The sequence below is a fragment of the Vespa mandarinia genome, chromosome 15 (genome assembly GCF_050613455.1).
Source record: "Vespa mandarinia isolate Hongniang chromosome 15, ASM5061345v1, whole genome shotgun sequence".
NCBI classification, from domain to species: Eukaryota; Metazoa; Arthropoda; class Insecta; order Hymenoptera; family Vespidae; genus Vespa; species Vespa mandarinia.
The window spans coordinates 539,647-557,449 of record NC_140824.1 but is presented as its reverse complement, the minus strand read 5'-3'; the positions used below and the strand labels follow the sequence as shown (position 1 = coordinate 557,449).

At 32.9% G+C, this 17,803-nt stretch overlaps 3 protein-coding genes across 6 annotated transcripts; 2 read left to right on the top strand and 1 right to left on the bottom strand.

Annotated features, from left to right (window-relative positions):
- The first annotated feature begins 1,512 nt into the window (after window positions 1-1,512).
- On the top strand, window positions 1,513-3,609 carry Rac1 (ras-related protein Rac1). The gene is made up of 3 exons (XM_035885269.2): window positions 1,513-2,249; window positions 2,797-3,184; window positions 3,289-3,609. Exons 1-3 carry the CDS (start codon window positions 2,215-2,217, stop codon window positions 3,442-3,444), a joined length of 579 nt encoding a protein of 192 aa, XP_035741162.1. The 5' UTR covers window positions 1,513-2,214; the 3' UTR covers window positions 3,445-3,609.
- Window positions 3,610-5,019: 1,410 nt separating this feature from the next.
- Window positions 5,020-7,979, bottom strand: Exo70 (exocyst complex component 7). The gene is made up of 6 exons (XM_035885243.2): window positions 7,387-7,979; window positions 6,761-7,299; window positions 6,125-6,676; window positions 5,798-6,038; window positions 5,456-5,725; window positions 5,020-5,379 (listed from the first exon to the last, which is right to left on the bottom strand). The coding sequence occupies exons 1-6, from the start codon at window positions 7,613-7,615 to the stop codon at window positions 5,108-5,110; spliced, it is 2,103 nt and encodes a 700-aa protein (XP_035741136.2). The 5' UTR covers window positions 7,616-7,979; the 3' UTR covers window positions 5,020-5,107.
- Window positions 7,980-8,363: 384 nt separating this feature from the next.
- lig (ubiquitin-associated protein-like lingerer) lies at window positions 8,364-17,135 on the top strand. Of its 4 annotated transcripts, none has more exons than XM_035885230.2 (15): window positions 8,364-8,494; window positions 10,063-10,265; window positions 10,565-10,928; window positions 11,091-11,354; window positions 11,424-11,617; window positions 11,711-11,953; window positions 12,040-12,357; window positions 12,501-12,929; window positions 13,006-13,230; window positions 13,320-13,527; window positions 13,610-13,809; window positions 14,825-15,034; window positions 15,170-15,292; window positions 15,363-15,638; window positions 15,789-17,135. In XM_035885230.2, exons 2-15 carry the CDS (start codon window positions 10,131-10,133, stop codon window positions 16,035-16,037), a joined length of 3,438 nt encoding a protein of 1,145 aa, XP_035741123.1. In that variant the 5' UTR covers window positions 8,364-8,494; window positions 10,063-10,130; the 3' UTR covers window positions 16,038-17,135. The 4 variants fall into 4 exon arrangements, with proteins under 4 accessions (XP_035741123.1, XP_035741125.1, XP_035741122.1 ...); XM_035885232.2 differs by having other exon boundaries at window positions 8,485-8,625; window positions 15,366-15,638; XM_035885229.2 differs by having other exon boundaries at window positions 8,485-8,625.
- The last annotated feature ends 668 nt before the right edge of the window (window positions 17,136-17,803 follow it).

The window sequence follows — 17,803 nt, the reverse complement described above, 5'->3', positions numbered from 1 at the left end:
TTTCTTATATTCGATATTTCTTTCAATCTTGTTTTAGGACGATTATATTAATACAATCCTAATTGCAATTAATATCATTACTTTTTCACAACTTCACTGATCACAATTTGTTGAATTGTAAAATTATAAAATTGGTGCTTTTTCAATGTAATTAAAGCAATAAAAATTTCCTATATAGAAAAATATTAATAAAATTCTTTTTGCTCTAAAAAAAAATGCTTTAATGAACGTTACGATATATACGCTGGAATTTTATTGATATTTTTTATATTCTACGAAATTTCTCATATTAGTACTGTGATTACTTTATAATTCGTATTTATTTAGTCATTTATATTTATTCGAATGAACAATCGTTAAAAAGAAATAGAATATTACTTGCTTATCGACATAGATATTAAGAGTACCTGCGAATGATTCTGACGATTTAATTACAGGAAGTAAGACGACATTAAAAAATTTCGAAGAAAGTTCCTAGTATTTGATTTGCGGCCATATCCATTATTTATAAAAATAAAAAATATATATATTATATGTATACCTGTGCGAATGCACAATAATTATTATATATTATCGTTACTTTTATCGCTTCTATTACTATTCTATTACTGCTTTTCCTTCTAATTATTTTCCATTAGTTTTCCTTCTGATTCTTTTACATTGTTATCATTGTTATCGTTATTATTGGCTTATCATTTATAATCATTCCAAGCTTGTGATTTCAATCAATCATATTTATTATCTAATTGGTACGTATCGAAATATGCATTACATAAAAAAAAACATGCACAAAACAAATGAGTGGCATGCCTTTAACAATATTGTAATGATCTTCAGAGAATAATAAAGATGCGCGACAAAATTTTATGATATATATGCACGATGTATTTTAATATCCTACTTTTCATCAGTGTTTCCATAAAAAAAAAAAAATATATATATATATATGTACAAAAAAAAATATATATATATATCATTTTTTCTATGATTTAAAAGCGTAACTTAATTGGTAAGATGAAACAAGGTCAAAATAATTAACAAAAAAATAAGTCATTACATAAGATACGATTTAAATTTGCCGCCATAAACTTCCGCAAGGTTGTTGCTGCAGAATGCTACTGAGAAAGCGCGGGAAAGTGAAATAACAAATGATACTCGGCAATTACAAGTCCATAGATTATAAACAATTATTATCGCAAAAAAACCTTGGTAAAAGTTAAAAATAGAATATCATTGAAACCAAATCTTCAACAGTTTTGAAATATAATACTTTCGTAAACACGCAAAAGTGAAATAATTTAAAGTATACCATGATATTCAGTACGTGAGTCAGCAATGTTTTCTATCGAAAGAACAATGTTCATGAATGTCATCATTTCTCAGTAATTTCCGCCATGACGATTATAAAAAAAAAAGCCGCGATTACTCATTGACAAATTTCCGGTTGTATCGTTTTTGAACTCATAAAAGAGAGAGAAAGAAAAAGAAAAATAAGATTTGAAATAGAGAGCTGTATCTGTATTGGTGATAAGTCAAGAAAGAGATTTGTGATCACGATATCTCCCGCTGCGATCCTCGTCAGGTTGGATAGTTTTCCTCTCCATAGTCTTAGCTCATCATACTATGCTCTCTCTCTCTCTCTCTCTCTCGCGCTCCCTCTTTCCCCCTCTCTATCTCTCTGTCCAATCTTCTTATAACCTCGTGTGCGTTACTACTTCTCTTTCTCACTCTCTGCTTCCCCCTCCGTTCTCCTGGATCGTCTCCCCTCCTTCGGAGAAGCTTCATCGTATTCTCTAACGTTTCGAACCTCAACTAGACTATATTTTCAGAACGTTTCAATTTTGGCTAGCTGCGTTACTTCTATTTCATCATACGTTTTATATATCGTCTTGCTTTGTTCGTATTTTTTTCCGTAATGTTATAACTCATCGTTCTCCTTCTCTTTTCCCTTTTCTTCCTATCTCGTTCTCAACAAGGTTCTCTCTCTCTCTCTCTCTATATATATATATATATATATATATATATATACACACATATATATATATATATATATATCTATCTATCTCTATCCTTCCGTACGTACGTACGCGTACGCACGACACACACACGCACACATTTATGTACGTATACGTATACGGAGGTACCGGGTAAAGAATAATCGTCGCGCGACTTTACGTATTCTCGCGCACATTACGGACGTTTCCAGGCTCCAGGATGCAGGCTATCAAGTGCGTGGTTGTCGGTGACGGGTACGTATATATCTTTTCAAACGGAATCAAAAAAATGGGTCGTAAGGTCGTTATTACAAAGGGTAATAACAAACAGGTCAAACCCATAAACGATGACGATGAGTTGTTACCTCAGTGGCTCAGCCTCTCTCCAGCTTGTTCACCTCGAAATTCTAAAAGTCCATTTTTCAATGTGTTTCATGAGTTCACCACGCCCGTGAGCTCGTTGAAGATGTCTTTTACGTTTTATAAATAAAATTATTCGGTCGGATTCCTATACCATCGAATGAAAAAATTTCTAAGCGAAATGTGTATCACGCCTATAGATTACGTATCGAGGACAAATCGCTTATTTGGCATTTCGCTCGAGACAATGTGGTGTTTAATACAATTATGATTTCTTCAAATTTGTCATTTAAGCATTATTCTTTTCAAGAAGAGAATTAATGGAAAAACATTAGGATATTAGATTTCTTGAAATATCATGGGACCCATATTATCATTTAATATACATTTTATTTTGAAATCAATGAAACAAATAATAATCATTGTACTTGTACAACTACAGAGCTGTGGGTAAAACGTGCCTCTTGATAAGTTATACCACCAATGCATTCCCGGGAGAATATATCCCAACGGTATTTGACAACTATTCTGCAAACGTGATGGTGGATGGAAAGCCCATTAACCTAGGTCTATGGGATACTGCTGGTCAGGAAGATTATGACAGATTAAGACCATTATCCTATCCACAGACAGATGTATTTTTGATTTGTTTCTCGTTGGTAAATCCTGCAAGTTTTGAGAATGTTCGTGCTAAATGGTATCCAGAGGTACGTCATCACTGTCCTGCCACTCCAATTATTTTGGTAGGCACTAAATTGGATCTACGTGAGGACAAAGAAACTATCGAGCGTCTTAAAGATAAGAAATTGGCACCTATTACTTATCCTCAGGTTTGTAACATTTAACTTCTAGCATGAGTTTAAAATATTTTGAATGCTTGATCAGTTGGCATGTATTATTATTATTATTATCACGTTGATATCATTATTTTTAGGGTTTGGCAATGGCGAAAGAGATAGGCGCTGTTAAATATTTAGAGTGTTCTGCTTTAACGCAGAAGGGTTTGAAGACTGTTTTTGATGAAGCAATTCGTGCTGTTTTATGTCCTGTTCTTCAGGTTAAACCAAAACGCAGATGTTTCCTTCTATAATATTAATTGTTATCCTTTGCCTAATGGTCTGGAGTTCAATCGAGCATATTACCATTTCATCTCCAGCCTGTCAATTTTAATTGAATCACTACAAGTTACCGATCTTCGACCCCATAGTGCAGTTTGTGTCCAGCTCTCATAGACTGACAACAACTGCCATGAAAACGCACAAATATCAATTTGGTGATTCTTACACTAAAAGATTAAACTACCATTGTGGACAAAATTTACATTAATTGGAAATGCAAACTTATGCTGTTATCTCTGGTACTGAAATTGAACAGATCAAAGCACTTGTGCCGATCACATAAATTTCCAGTCTAAGCTTTAATCTCATAACAAAGAGAAGAATAAATAGGCTGGCTATTCTAGATAAACAAAGTATAAAAGATGCCGAAAGAAGAACTGATTCTGTACAGTATGCTAAAGTGTGTTATTAATATTATGATTAATAATTATATATAAAGGGTAAAATACAAACATTGCTATGTAATTGTACAAGAGCCCAGAAATCGAATACTAATCAGCTTAATCAAACGGGAGAGTGATCCATGTATAGTTTGCAGCTGTATATACACATAAAAGAATAAAATTTAGAATTTTATCTTTATAAGAGGAGATACGTTAGCATGATCCATCGATCATAGATATGTGTTACTGCTACATAAATTTAGCTAGATTGGTTTCTCACTTTATACGTTGTTTTAGTCAAATTTTGAATATTATTGCATTAAAAAATAAATAGCCGTAAGAAAATATTTTTAAAATGATATCTTAAATTCATGAAGATTTTGTATATATATATAAAGTCAGAACTCTTTCTCTATATATGGAACTTGAATTGCTATGTAATCGTGATACCATATGCAATTGCAAACCATGGAAGATGCCACACCTTTTTAATTAAACTGATCGACATTTCTCTATACATACCAGAGTTTAAAACAGACAATTGTGTAAGTTTTTGGTGTATATGATATGAGTATGTATGTAAAATCGATTTATTACATTCTCTGCTTCCTTGTGCTGTTCTTTTTTTTTCTTTTTTTTTTTTTTCTTTTTTCTTTACAGTTTTACTGTAGAATCTGTTATTAGTACGCACAGTACATTGTCTTGATGTGGGCTGTTTTGCATACCAGCCAAACATTAGAGATACATATAATTAAATGAAAGAAGCAGAGGACAAGTGTATGCAAAATAAAATGCAGTATAAATGATTGAGTGTATGGCAGGTATGTTAGTTGTGTGATAAAAAGGGAGCACGAATGTGTAAGCATAGAAAAAGAAAAAAAAAAAAAACAAAAAAACAAAAAACAAATCTATAGCAAATAATTGTACATAAATGCTGAAGTTCAAATGTATTCCTATTATTATCACTTATGTGTATAAGTCACTGATCGAATCTAAATCGAACGTTACTTGTTTTTTTTATATATATATTATAAATATATATAAAATGGCTGGATCAAGATCTATCTATTCGAACGTCGTGAAAAGTCCACCAACCTGTGCAATCTGTCAGGTGGAATTAGGATTCGGTCCATGGAAGGAAGGAGAAAAAAAAAAAACCATAAATACTGTAACTAAATATGCTTTATTAAATGGGTGTTTATTAAGCATCTTTCTATTTTTCTTGTTAAACTATGTTCTTTGTAATCCTATTTTATGCCGATACATCAAAGAAAGTATTTATTAGAGATTTAACTTGTTCTGGTATATACTTGATGTATTTTCCTGGATTTTTTGAAAAAGAAACTCCACGATACTTGTTATAGAAAGCAATGTACGAGGGAACGATAGCTTGTTCAAGTTCTTTGCGTATTTCTTCGCGTAAACGTCCATCAGGTACAGAATAAGAGCGTTGACACTTGGCAAGTTCTTCCAATTCCCTTGTAAATCCTAAAAACTTCTCTTTGAGTATTTTAGAACCAGGTTCTGTAAAAAGAAGCAAATTGTAATTTAATCAGATCTATGAAATCAGAGTTATTAATTTATATATTAAATCATGAACCTGGCTCATCGAATGAATGTTCAAGAAAACCTCGAGCCTTAACAAGCGTTGTAGAGACATAATTGGCCTTATCTTTGACAAGTAAATCAACGTAAGTTTGTTCGATGGTTGGTTCTGCTAATAGCAAAAGTTCCATTAGAGAACTGCGGCGTAAAGCATTTACAACATAATTATGATTGTTTAAACGAAAAAGCGCTCGCAATGAAGGATCAGAATACGACGCATCACTTTTGCTGACTAATGCTAAGTTCAATTGTGCTAAAACTTTTTCTGTAATAATGTAAAGTCATTAATTATGTTTAATTGTTTAGTTGTTGCAATTAAAATTAGAATAATACTAACTAATGTAAATGCCAAGTACAATTTTATGCGCATTTTCTGTTTGTTTTGCAGATGATGGAACAACAGATTCCACATCTGCGTTACGTCGAAGAACTGTTCCTGCAGTGTCCGCATATTCAGCTAATTGTTCTAGAAAAACTAAGACGTTGCTTGTACCCTCCGCTACGGTACCATCCTTAGGTAAAATTGCACTAGATTCGTTTCTAACACTTTCTGCAAAATCTTCTAAAGCTTTAGCTCCCTGAAAAATATTCTTATTCGTTAATACAAACAAGGGGAAAGCTCTTGATAGCATATTAAGGATACTTGTAAGATATTTCAACGTACTGTTCCGTTCAATGCATTGAGTACAGAGGCAAATTTAGATCTAAGCGCATAATCACATCCTTCTACTGCCCTCTCTAAGTCTGGCTTAAGTTCTCCAAGATGTTTCAAAATTGGAAAAACCACCAGAACTGCAGAAAAATCACGTCTTGCGATACAACGTTTAGCCCTTGTTGCGATACTTTCTCCATCATGAGCCACAAGATCCATAGCATTGCGTACCGTAGCTTCAAGTACTTGAAGTTGTAAAGAAGGTGGCAGAATTCTACTAACCAACGAACGTTCTGCTTGCATAAGTTTATGAAGACCTGCGGTTAATAGAAGATAATTTTCCATTTCTTGCTCATCCGGTGCTACATCTTCTATTGAATATCCAGATAGTTGTGGCTGTGGTTTCCTTGATGCAGTTAAAGATAGACCAAATCCAGTAGTTTGTGATGCTCTAAATAACATTTTACTTGCTTTCTTTTCAAGTGCATGTTGTAATTTTCGCGATGCCCATCTTCCTGTTGTTTCTTGAGTACCACTCGAATGACGATTAGCAAATTTGGCTTTCTGAAAAGCATTTAAAGATAATTGATAATTATTTTATACAATGTCAGTAGATTTTAAACCATAACTTTATATTAAAGAATTTACCGGCATTGGACTGCCTGCATGTGTGCTTCCTCCGCTTGCACTTCTTTGATGTTCTTTAAGTAACTGTAAAGATCGAAGGACAATACTAGAACGTACAGAAGCATAAATTTTTGCATGTTTATGTTGACCTCTTTCTTCTAACCAACCAGCAATTTTAAGTAAGTCATCCATGACAGCTTCTGGCAATTGACATAATGACTGTGGGGCATCTTCTCCGCTCGTATCCTCGTCAGAACCAATGAGATCCAAAAGAACAATTGGTAATATGGGTTTACTTTGTCTGGTCAAAATATCATGAAATTCTATGTACAAAGCTTCTAATCCAATGGTAAATAAACTCGTAACATTCTCCAATTCCACAGAACTTGGATTATTTTTTTGAAAATATCGTTGAGCATTGTACAAACGATTCATAGCATCAAGAAAATTGCTTAAACCTGCTGAACTGCTAGGTCCATTACGTATTGACTTTTCAACTTCTTGACATACGCCATAATATCCAATAGCATGATCCAATATACTAAGTGTTCTTTCGATATCTATAATAAATATAAATACAAACATTACAGATTAATTATAGACAATGAAGAATATAAATATTTATTATTAATTTGTTCATTTCATACTATGTTGTTGAGACTGTAGATTTCCAGTTTCATTATAAACAGGAAGTATGGTACGCCGTAAAGTAGCCAAACGTTGTTCCAAAGAGGAAAGTATTCCAAGAACACCACTTGTTAGTTTTCGACTTCGTTCTTCTGCTTCCTTTAATGCTTCTAAAGCTGCAATCTCTGATTCCAATTTACATTGTATTTCAAATCTTCGTTCAGAAGTATCATTTAAAGTGGTATGCATTTTGATATTGTTGTTTTTCTAAGATGATCTTGACAGATTATATCGTTGTTGTTGTTGTTGTCGTTGTTATTATTTATAAGCATTCTTCTTGATTAAAAGATAAATGAAACCTCCCATATTAGATATCAGATTCATATTACTGTTTTGCATCAGATCTCCTCTATTTTCAGACGGGATATAAAACACGTCATACTACATTCACGAAACGAAACGTTACTGTCAGCGCCAATGCGTTAATGCGCTAAGTTTTATTAAACGGAATGCACTTTCAGGCATGTTTCAAATGAAACATGCTCTTTCGATTTTCTTCCAACCAAAATCAAAGAAATATTGAATCAATTTTAAGATAGTAGTAACAAGGTGATTGACCTTATCGCTCGTTTACCAAACATTTTGACAAATCAGAAAAAGAGATTTATATAAAATTAATTTGATTGGATAAATTTACAAGACACCTGTTGATTGGTTAATTTTTTCAGTGCGAGTAACATATAAGATCGATTGAAAAATACTAGAGGAACTCGAGAAAGCTCGAATAAGAAAGGAGAAAGGAAAAAGCATTGTTGATAAATAAATGAATTTTTCATAGAGTATTTTTAAAAAACGATCTCTCAATGGAAAGAACAATTTTAATATGTTCCTCGACGTTGAACGTTTCTATAGGACAGTACGGAGTTTCGATTGGACATTCAAAATATCAAGACCAAATGATATAGGAACATTTTGATAACGTAAGTTAGCAAACATAATCATACTAGTCGAAATTGGTCAGGCATGCTCTGTCATACGAAACCTCCTAGGCAAAGGTGGTGCTGCTCGACGAAAGAGGGGGGGAACCGCGGTCACGTGACCGAGCTGCGTTTTGAGCGCACTAACCAGGTACGAGTGAATTCGTTGTTTTTTTCGTGTTTTTTCGCGCGCCGCGGCCGAAAAAGCCGAGGCGTCGTGAATTCCGCTTATTTCTGCCTTTGCACGCGCCCCCAAGGACGCGAACGACCTTCGTAATAACCGTGAGTTACACGCAAATATTTAGACTGAACCTTCTTACGGGCAATCCATCGATGCTTCGATGCGACGATGGTTGACAAGCCTTCCTCGCAGATCCAGAAATGGCGTCTCCCGTGCACATGGTCTACTAAAAGCGTATGACTTCGTTGTCGCCGTTACGGAATTTACAATCTTAATGAAAACGTTTGTGCCCGTCTCTACTACAGTCTTGAGTGAGAGTTCTTCCACAAGCTGCTGCCCCCAAGTCGAGGATGTACCAGACGGAATGTCTTTTGTGCTATTCCTCGTAATCGTTCTCGCATAATCGCCACTTATGTCAAAATCTTTTTCTTCTGGTATTCTTCCGTTAATCGTGATAAATCAGTGTTTCGTAATATTCTTTGAAATTTTCATACTCTTAGTATCATTCGACTTCTCTACAGGATGCCCCATCATCTTAGAGAAGAATCTTAAGGATATTTCTACAATATGATCGTGTTACTGGCCATTTGAACGCACATGTTGATCGTTCCATTGTTCCTTCAAATTTTATTCCTTGATTATATAATATTTTACTCTTTGAGATTTGTTCCAAGATGAATATTATTTGGCTGTCCTAACCTTCTATGGTTTAAGCATTTAACGAATGAATTTATTGCAAATCTTTATTATCCTAATACCTCTAATATTACCTTGCGAAATTGTTTTAATGAAAACTATCATTCGAGTTTTTTCTTTTTCGAATATATACATCCATGATTGAAACTTTAAGTATAGAAGTTGTCTTAGCGATTTATCAGTTTATATTTTTTTAAATTATAGCATGCGAAGCAAGTTTTGTTTTGAAACATTTTTCTATTGCAGTGTGTATATATATATATATATATATATATACATATATATATATATGTATAGATATATATATATATATATATATATATCTTTGTTTAAGTGTTACATTAGATATTATTTTAATTTGTCGTTTATAACATAGACTTATAACTCTTATTTTATTCATGTATACATTACATTTGTATAGTTATAATGAATGTAATTCATTATTATAGAAAATTAATACGTATTGTATCCTATCACAGAATTATAATTTGTTAAATATATTTATTTATTAATTTTTGACATATTTAATAATGGTTTAAAAAAGTATCTATTCTCTACATCTTATATATATTTAAATAATATTATTTAATATCTATATTTATTATGTTATATATCCATTTATATATTTCTGATTATTATGATGCATTATTTATTAGATAAATTAAAAAGATATTGTTGCTATTTCAAACAATTGTTCTATTCAAATAACGACAATCTATTATTATTAATTTGATAACGTTGAGGGATGTTTTTTCTGAATAATAATTTAGAACATATACAATATGACTGTATAATATCTTTCCTCATATGGGTATTCTGTATATTGTTCTTTTTTGTTACAGATTGTAAATAGAGAGTGTATATAGAGTGATAGGTGAGTGAGAGATAGTGTGTGGAGCTATATTTGGCAATGAGTTCAAGTAATAAAACATCAGTGTCCTCCAGTGGGAGAGGCACTAATAAAAACAAATTATCACAGCAACATGGAAAGTCAGACCATCACCAAACTAAATCATCAGATTCAACAAAACATGATAAAGTGCAGGTTAGTAATAAATGTATTGTTATTTTGATGCTGAAAGTAATTGGCTTGTATCAGTGTTTTTATTTACATGTATAAAAGTATTGTGTATATAGAAAACAAATAATAAAACAAAAAAGGAACAAAATTAAATTTATTATTTAGAAAATTATATTTAAATTAAATATAATGTAAGAAGATGATGATGATAATTAAAAAATTTTATTAAATTATTAATAACAAAACTTTTATTAAAATAAAAACTTTTTAGATTTAATAAGTATTTTGTTTTAAATACCATGGCATTTTTATTCTTTTTTCAGCCAAATACTGTTCAGGTCCGGCATGCACAGATCATTGACACTCGCATGGGAGGGGTTGAAGATCCAGTATTTAAAGAACGGATCAAAGAAGTTATGGATTTAACGTGTCGTTCCGAAGATGAAGTCATTATGGCTTTGCACGATAGCGATGGAGATTTGAATCGTGCAGCCATTGATCTCTTGGAAGGTGTTAAAACAGAATGGGAAGTCAAAAAAAAGAAGCCTCGTCAACCAAGTGGCTCAAAGCAAACTGCTGATCAACCAGGTGGTCAAAATGATGGCGGTGATTGGGAAGAAAGACGTAATCAACGAAGTGGTGGACCACCACGAATGCGAGGTCGTGCGAATCATGACAACCGTGAATGTGAGTTTAAAACAAACACGATAATTGGGACCACATTTTTTTTTTTTTTTTTTTTTTTTTTCTTTTCTTTTTTTTATTATTATTATTATTATTAGACAATAAATCGACCAATTCTTAAAACAGGAATAGAACATTTATTAAAGATTTCTAAATTATGATTAGGGCGTGGTCGTGAAAATAAAGAAAATGAAAGAAACATGGAAGAGAGTGCTCGAGATGGCAGCTACAGTGGCAGTAGAAGAGGACGAGGAGGTCCTGGTAGATCAGGACGTGGAGGTCGTGGAGGTGGAAGAGGTCTTGGACCACGAACATTTGCGAATCGTAATGATCCTGCTTCAACTTCTTCGACTCATAGTTTCAGTCGACCAATTGACACTTGGGCAGGTAGCGAAGAACAACAACAAAGCATTCAAGAACCAAAAATGGGTAAGCATTTCTAACATATTTTTCTATAATGAAAATTCAATTTAATCATTATTAAAAATCTTAATGCAGAAGCTTGGAACAATTATGAATCAACAGAAGATTGGGATAATGAGGAATATACAGGATCATTAGCAGATACAAAAGTTTTTACACCAAGTACGTCTTTAACTGAACAAGCTCCTGTACATGATGAACCAAAGACTTCAGATTTACAAACGATACAGTCAAATCAGACTGTTAACCTGGGACTATTGCAACAAGAAGTGAGTAAAATTATGATGGGAATATGACATGCAATGCATGTAACGCTTTCAATATTATTTGATAATAATGCTATTTAATTTATTATTCGTAAGGAAATATCAAAATTATCCGAAATACCAACGATACAACAACAAGCATTAATTCCACAACAAGCTCAACAGCAACAAACTGTCCTGAGCTTACCAACAATGCAACTTTCACAACAACCAAATGCTATTAGTGGTGGTGTGTTAACTGCTGCACAAACTCAATATTTGACACAGCTAACTCAACAAACTAGTGAAAATCTAAAAACAGCAGGACAGTCTTCATTTCCATCTTCAATAACAAATCAGGTACTTGACTGGTAAATTAATAATCAATTATTTTTGAAGCTTAAATTAAATAAATATTAACAAATCTATAATATTTAACATTATAGCCCCAAAGACAATCCAAACAACGTCCAAGAGTACCACCTCCGTCTAAAATACCATCTAGTGCGGTAGAAATGCCGGGCGATGCAGTCAACAGTGGCATCGGATTTCTCGATGTTCAGTTTGGCGCACTTGAATTTGGAAGTGATTCAAGCTCGCTTGATGGTTCAGCTAATGAAAAATATAATTCAAGTAATAATACCATCTCTAATGTTGACGTTCCATCTACCACAAATACTGTAAACACAGCTGGGACAAATAGTTCCATTGATATTGAAACTACACAAACTTCCACAACACCATTTAATGCCACTTCTCAAATGGTAAATTAATATATTTGTATTTAATTATTTCTTTAATCATTGCATAATGATTTAAATTTACATTTATATATTTGCATAATTATTTAACTCTTTAATTATATGGCTTTTTTTTTCTTTCTTTTTTTTTTTTTTTTTTTTTTTAGTTATCGAGCAGTGACAGTTTACCAGTATCAAATGATCATTCGATAAATTCTCAAACTTTTGCGGGACGTGGAACTACTGGTCAAACTTTGGATATAACCAAACAGGATTTCACATCGCAAGTTTCTCCAGGAAATGCAGCTACGTATGGCGCAGCAACGTATCAATCTCAAAAGACATCATTTCAACCATCTAGTGCCACACAAAGCAGTTATAACACATATTCTACAAATACGCAATCAGGACAGTCTTTCCAGACTGTTTCAGTCACAAACGCCAATACGTATTCTGCAACGGCAACAGTTTCACAAACAAGTTATAATTCTTCATCATCATTCCCACAATCGAATTCTTCAAACTTTAGTCAAGCATCTCCTTCTGCATCGACATCTGCAGCTTCTGTTTACAATCAGCCAACTACCACCAATCAGGTAACTTCAATATAATATAGATAACATATTTTTACATATTATATTATATACTAATTTTATATATTGATTATATCAGGTATATCAATCAACGAGTGGTTATGCATCCACAACAACCTCTCAATATCAACCATCTTCTGTAGCTACAAATACTGTATCAAATAGTAATGCTGGATACCAAACAAGTGGTTACCAAGGATCTTCTTCATTTCAATCTACTCCTCAAGCTTATCAACCATCTGCTACTACATTTAGTTCACCTATTACTCAGACAACTGGACCTTATCAAAGTGCAGCACAATCTGTAAGTTTTATCCTTCTAACGAGTTTACAGGCCAAGCTTAAAAGTCAAAGTTATAAATGAGTAAAACTATTAAAATTCACATTGTGCAGGTTTATGCGAGTGCGTATGGAAATTACACAAGTCAACCACAAACTGCATCTCACAACCATAAGCTGAATAGTAGTACAACAAAAGATTCTCAATATGAAAGTAGTACAACGACTTCTAACAATTCTCTTGCTACGACGACGACAACTACATTAGGACTTAGTTCAGCTTCTGTGAATAGTTCTCAAACTAAAGTAACTAGTTCGAATGGTAAGTTATAATATGCTTTGTATAATTATAAATTTGACAATATAATAATTATTTATACATGAATATTCTTCTTTTTTATCAGCTGTACCAAAAAGTACATCGAGCGGCGTTGTAACGGGTAGTAGTGGTACTGGCAATATAACAGGAGGAGGAGCAGCAGGCAGTATGGCACCGATGCTTAGTCACCAGTACATTATGGGTCAGGGAGTGCCATATACATTTCAGCAACCAATGTACAGCTACGAAGACTTACAACTTATGCAACAAAGAATACCACATATGGTCAGTTATTGCCTGATTTATTAACTTGCCTTACATGAACATCCGTGCAATTCATTCAAGTATATATATATATATATATATATATATATATTTCCTATATAAAGCTAACGTCTTTACTTGAATGAATTGAATTGCTTTTTTAGAGTAATGTACATTGATGCAGCACACGTTCCTTTTATCAGTTTTTATCTTCACCAACATGAGTTATGAATCATTTTTGAAAGAAGACAATATTGACACATGCATTATGACAATTTTAAGTTAGGGTGCTCTTAATCACGTTCTATATCATGTTATCACTCTTTACTTTATTTACAGAATGCCAACTCAATCATTTATTAAATGCTTGGTAGTTGCTCGCAATTCAATCACTATGTTGATGAAATTCTTAGTGTTGAATTTTTAAATATTTTAAATTTAATATCCTATTCTGGAAGAGCATCATCTCGCATATAAGACAAGCAGTACTTTATTGAGATCACCTCTACTCCTTTAAATTTTTATTCGGTAGCATACTTAAGAAAGTCGTCTACGATCAATTGAAAAAGGTATAAAAGGTATAATAAAAAGTGCAAAATTATATTATTGGGAGCATAGTTAGTTATGCTTAAAAGAGAAAAAAGAAAAGTGATCTTGATCGCAGACATGGCATAGCTTAATTATCTTTATTTTTTTTTTTTTTTTTTTTTTTTTTTTTTTTTTTTTCACTTCTAACTAATTTCATTTGCTCAGTATCTGATGTCATGTATTTCGAACTGTATGAAAATAGACATCATAATCCCAGCAAGTGGGCATTGTACTTTGTTTCATAGTTATGATCAGGCACTTAATTTAAATTATAATAAGAAATACTTACTTGAAGTAAGTTTAACTATGAAACATGGTCACAATTTACCGTACATTATCCATCCTTTTCCAGTACATGTAGATCTTAGAACTTAGTTAGCGTCCTTGTATTTGAAGTACACAGTGTATGCATGTAGTTTTGTGTTTGGCCTCCCTGACTAACCTGCAGCCAACTACTGGTTACTATGACGCGGCTCTGGGCTATCAGACGACTGGACCAGCAACCAGTCTTGGTGGGGCACGAGGTGATGCGTTGTCTGGTGTACAAGGTGTTCAAGGAGTGCAAGGTGTCCAAGGAGCTTATACCAGTATTAGCGACGCTAGGTTTGCCAGAAATGATAGTAATGCGTCACCGGTTCCTTCCACTATGTCGCAACAGGTAAGATTTAAATACCTATTTAATAGTGTATTTAATAGTATTTTTGCAACAGCTTGATTTAATTGTGATACTTTTATTAATGAACTTGCATCTTCGGACAACAAGGCGGTATTTCTGTACTTACAATATTTGCAGACTGCTACACAGCATCAACAACCTATGATGAATCCAACACTTCCTCCAGGTTACGCATATTTCACATATAGCGGAGGCATAATGCCAGGAGGTTTTCAATATGGAACTCCTGCTATTTATCCCGTAAGATTCTTTGAATGATGTATATTATAATTGACTTTATTTAAAATATTATTAATATAATTTACCATAGCAGATAGCAACTGCTGGAAACGCTGGTACAAATAGCGGAGCGTACAGCGCTAAACCAGGAAGTTATGGATCTGGTTATGGCGGTGGTGCAAGTTACGATGCTTTAGCATCCGCAGGGCCATCCGGAGAGTATAAAGCTGCTGGGAGTAATTATACTGGTACACAGGCGGGCAAAACTGGTACTTCTACAGGAAATACCAATACTGGTGGATCATCTGCGACTGATATTAGTGCAACGATGTATGCAAAGAGTCACGTAGCACTTAGCAAAGTAAATGTAAGTAATAATGTTGACTCTTAATTATGATATAAATAAATAATATTCAGGAGTTAATCCTTTTTCTGTGTACGTGCGCGTGTGTACGTGTGATATTGATCTGATAGTATAAAAATAATATTTTATAAAATAACAACAAACAAATTACAGTCATATGAAAAACAAGCTTTCCATTCTGCGACTCCACCGCCATTTGGTATTACTGGTAGCCAAAATGCAGGATTGCCTGGAGGATACGGCACGCCGCACTTATTTATACCAACGATGCCTCATCAATTACATCAACCACTTCATCAGGATGGTACCAATAGCACAGGTCAAAGGTCCAATACAAGTTCACAAAATAAAGCTCAAGCTAAGCCTGGTTACAGTCCTAGCTATTGGGCTGGAAGCAATTAAAATATCTTTGAACGGGATAAAGAAGAAAGGAGCAATGTAACAACCGTTTTAGAAAAATAAACATTCGCCATTGTGAGATATGGTGGTGTAAAACATGGACGTTGATATAAAGGGTTTACACGATACATGAGAATAAGGACAAAAGATTTTTTTTTTTTTTTCATCAGGTTATACATTTTGGCTATAAATCAGTATGGACTAAAGAGTGGGTCTTAATCGTTGGAAGGATTAAACAATATTTGTTGTTTCTCTTACGAGAAAAGAATCTTAGCTGTTTTTTAAGATTATTCTATCAAAGTCAACTTCCCTTAAAAGTGATTCTCATACTGAATATTAATTTCAGTTCTTTATTTCAAAATCGTGACGTTCCAAATATTAACAATGATTATTTTGTTATATTATCTTGATTTTGTGTTTCATATAATGAAATGTGTAAGAGGGAAGTTTTTGTTTCGTCTACTACTAGTACATCTTATGCTTGAAAAGCATATATTGATATGTTATATGATGTTTTTGAAGTTAAACAATGTTTATTATAAAAGCAAATGAATTGTATAATTCTTCCTAACGGAAGTTGCACTCGTGCCAAATAGACTGGTAGCGTGAGTGATAATTTCGAGAACTTGTCTGGTTACTTGTCTTTATCACGAACGCAGGATAAAAGCGCGAGCAGGCTTCGTGTGGTTTGTACCACTAGTAAACCTACTACTGAGTGTGTGAATAGCGTAGCGCTTGTGTGAAAGAAAAAGAAAAACCATAAAAGCTAACGGCTGCTGTATCAGCTCCTGTATATGCTTCAGTACACTACAGTGCAATTGCGAATATACCGCATCGACTGCAAAAAGTGATAGTTTTTTGTAAAATGTAGGCATTTTGGCTAACATCTAACGTGCTCCTTTACACGAAGAAAAAAAAAGAAAAGAAAACAAGAAAAAAAGAAAAAAAAACACAAAGCACCCTTTCATGAAATAATGTAAAGATGTGTTTCTGTAAATTGCAGTGTTTGTATGTATCAAGAAAATTTTAAGTACATAAACATTTATGATTATAATATTTTCACTTTTTGGTACATGAAATATAAGCAGGGATTATATCAGAGCAATTATTTGTACCTATACAGAGTGTTCTGTTCACTTGGATCGCTAATTCGAGTGATTAAAATAGGTGAACATTACTTTTTGTTATAAGGTATAGAACAAAAGTTCCCGAACCAAAAAGGTAATCTCTTATGATTATATTATCTGAAATAATTGTATAAAATTATTTTATATTTATAAAAAATCAAATTAAGAAATTTTAGATATGCCTGTACAAGTATCAAGGGATATTAGGAAATATCAACAAATTTCTTATTGTATCTTTAATCAAATCGAAATGCAGCCCTGTTTCCTTCTGATCGTAGAAACTCTATTAAGATTTCTTTCTAGAGAGTTAAAACGATAATTATTCATAATAATATTGCTTATATCCTTTAAACGTGATCGTTACATGAAATTCGATGATCGTTATGTTTCTTCATTGATTTATCATCCACAAAGTAATAATGAAGAAGATTTAATATTCAGCACAAATAACTCTTTATTTACATATTACTATTATATTTGGCAAGATTTTGCGATTATTTTATAAGCATATAAAAAAAATAAAAAAGCATATAAAAAGGTAAAAAAAAAAATTAAAAAAAAAAAAAAAAATATGATTCGTTTTGTAAACATATTATAGAAATTTTAACTCGTAAAAAGTTAAAACAACTTTAAAATGCATTA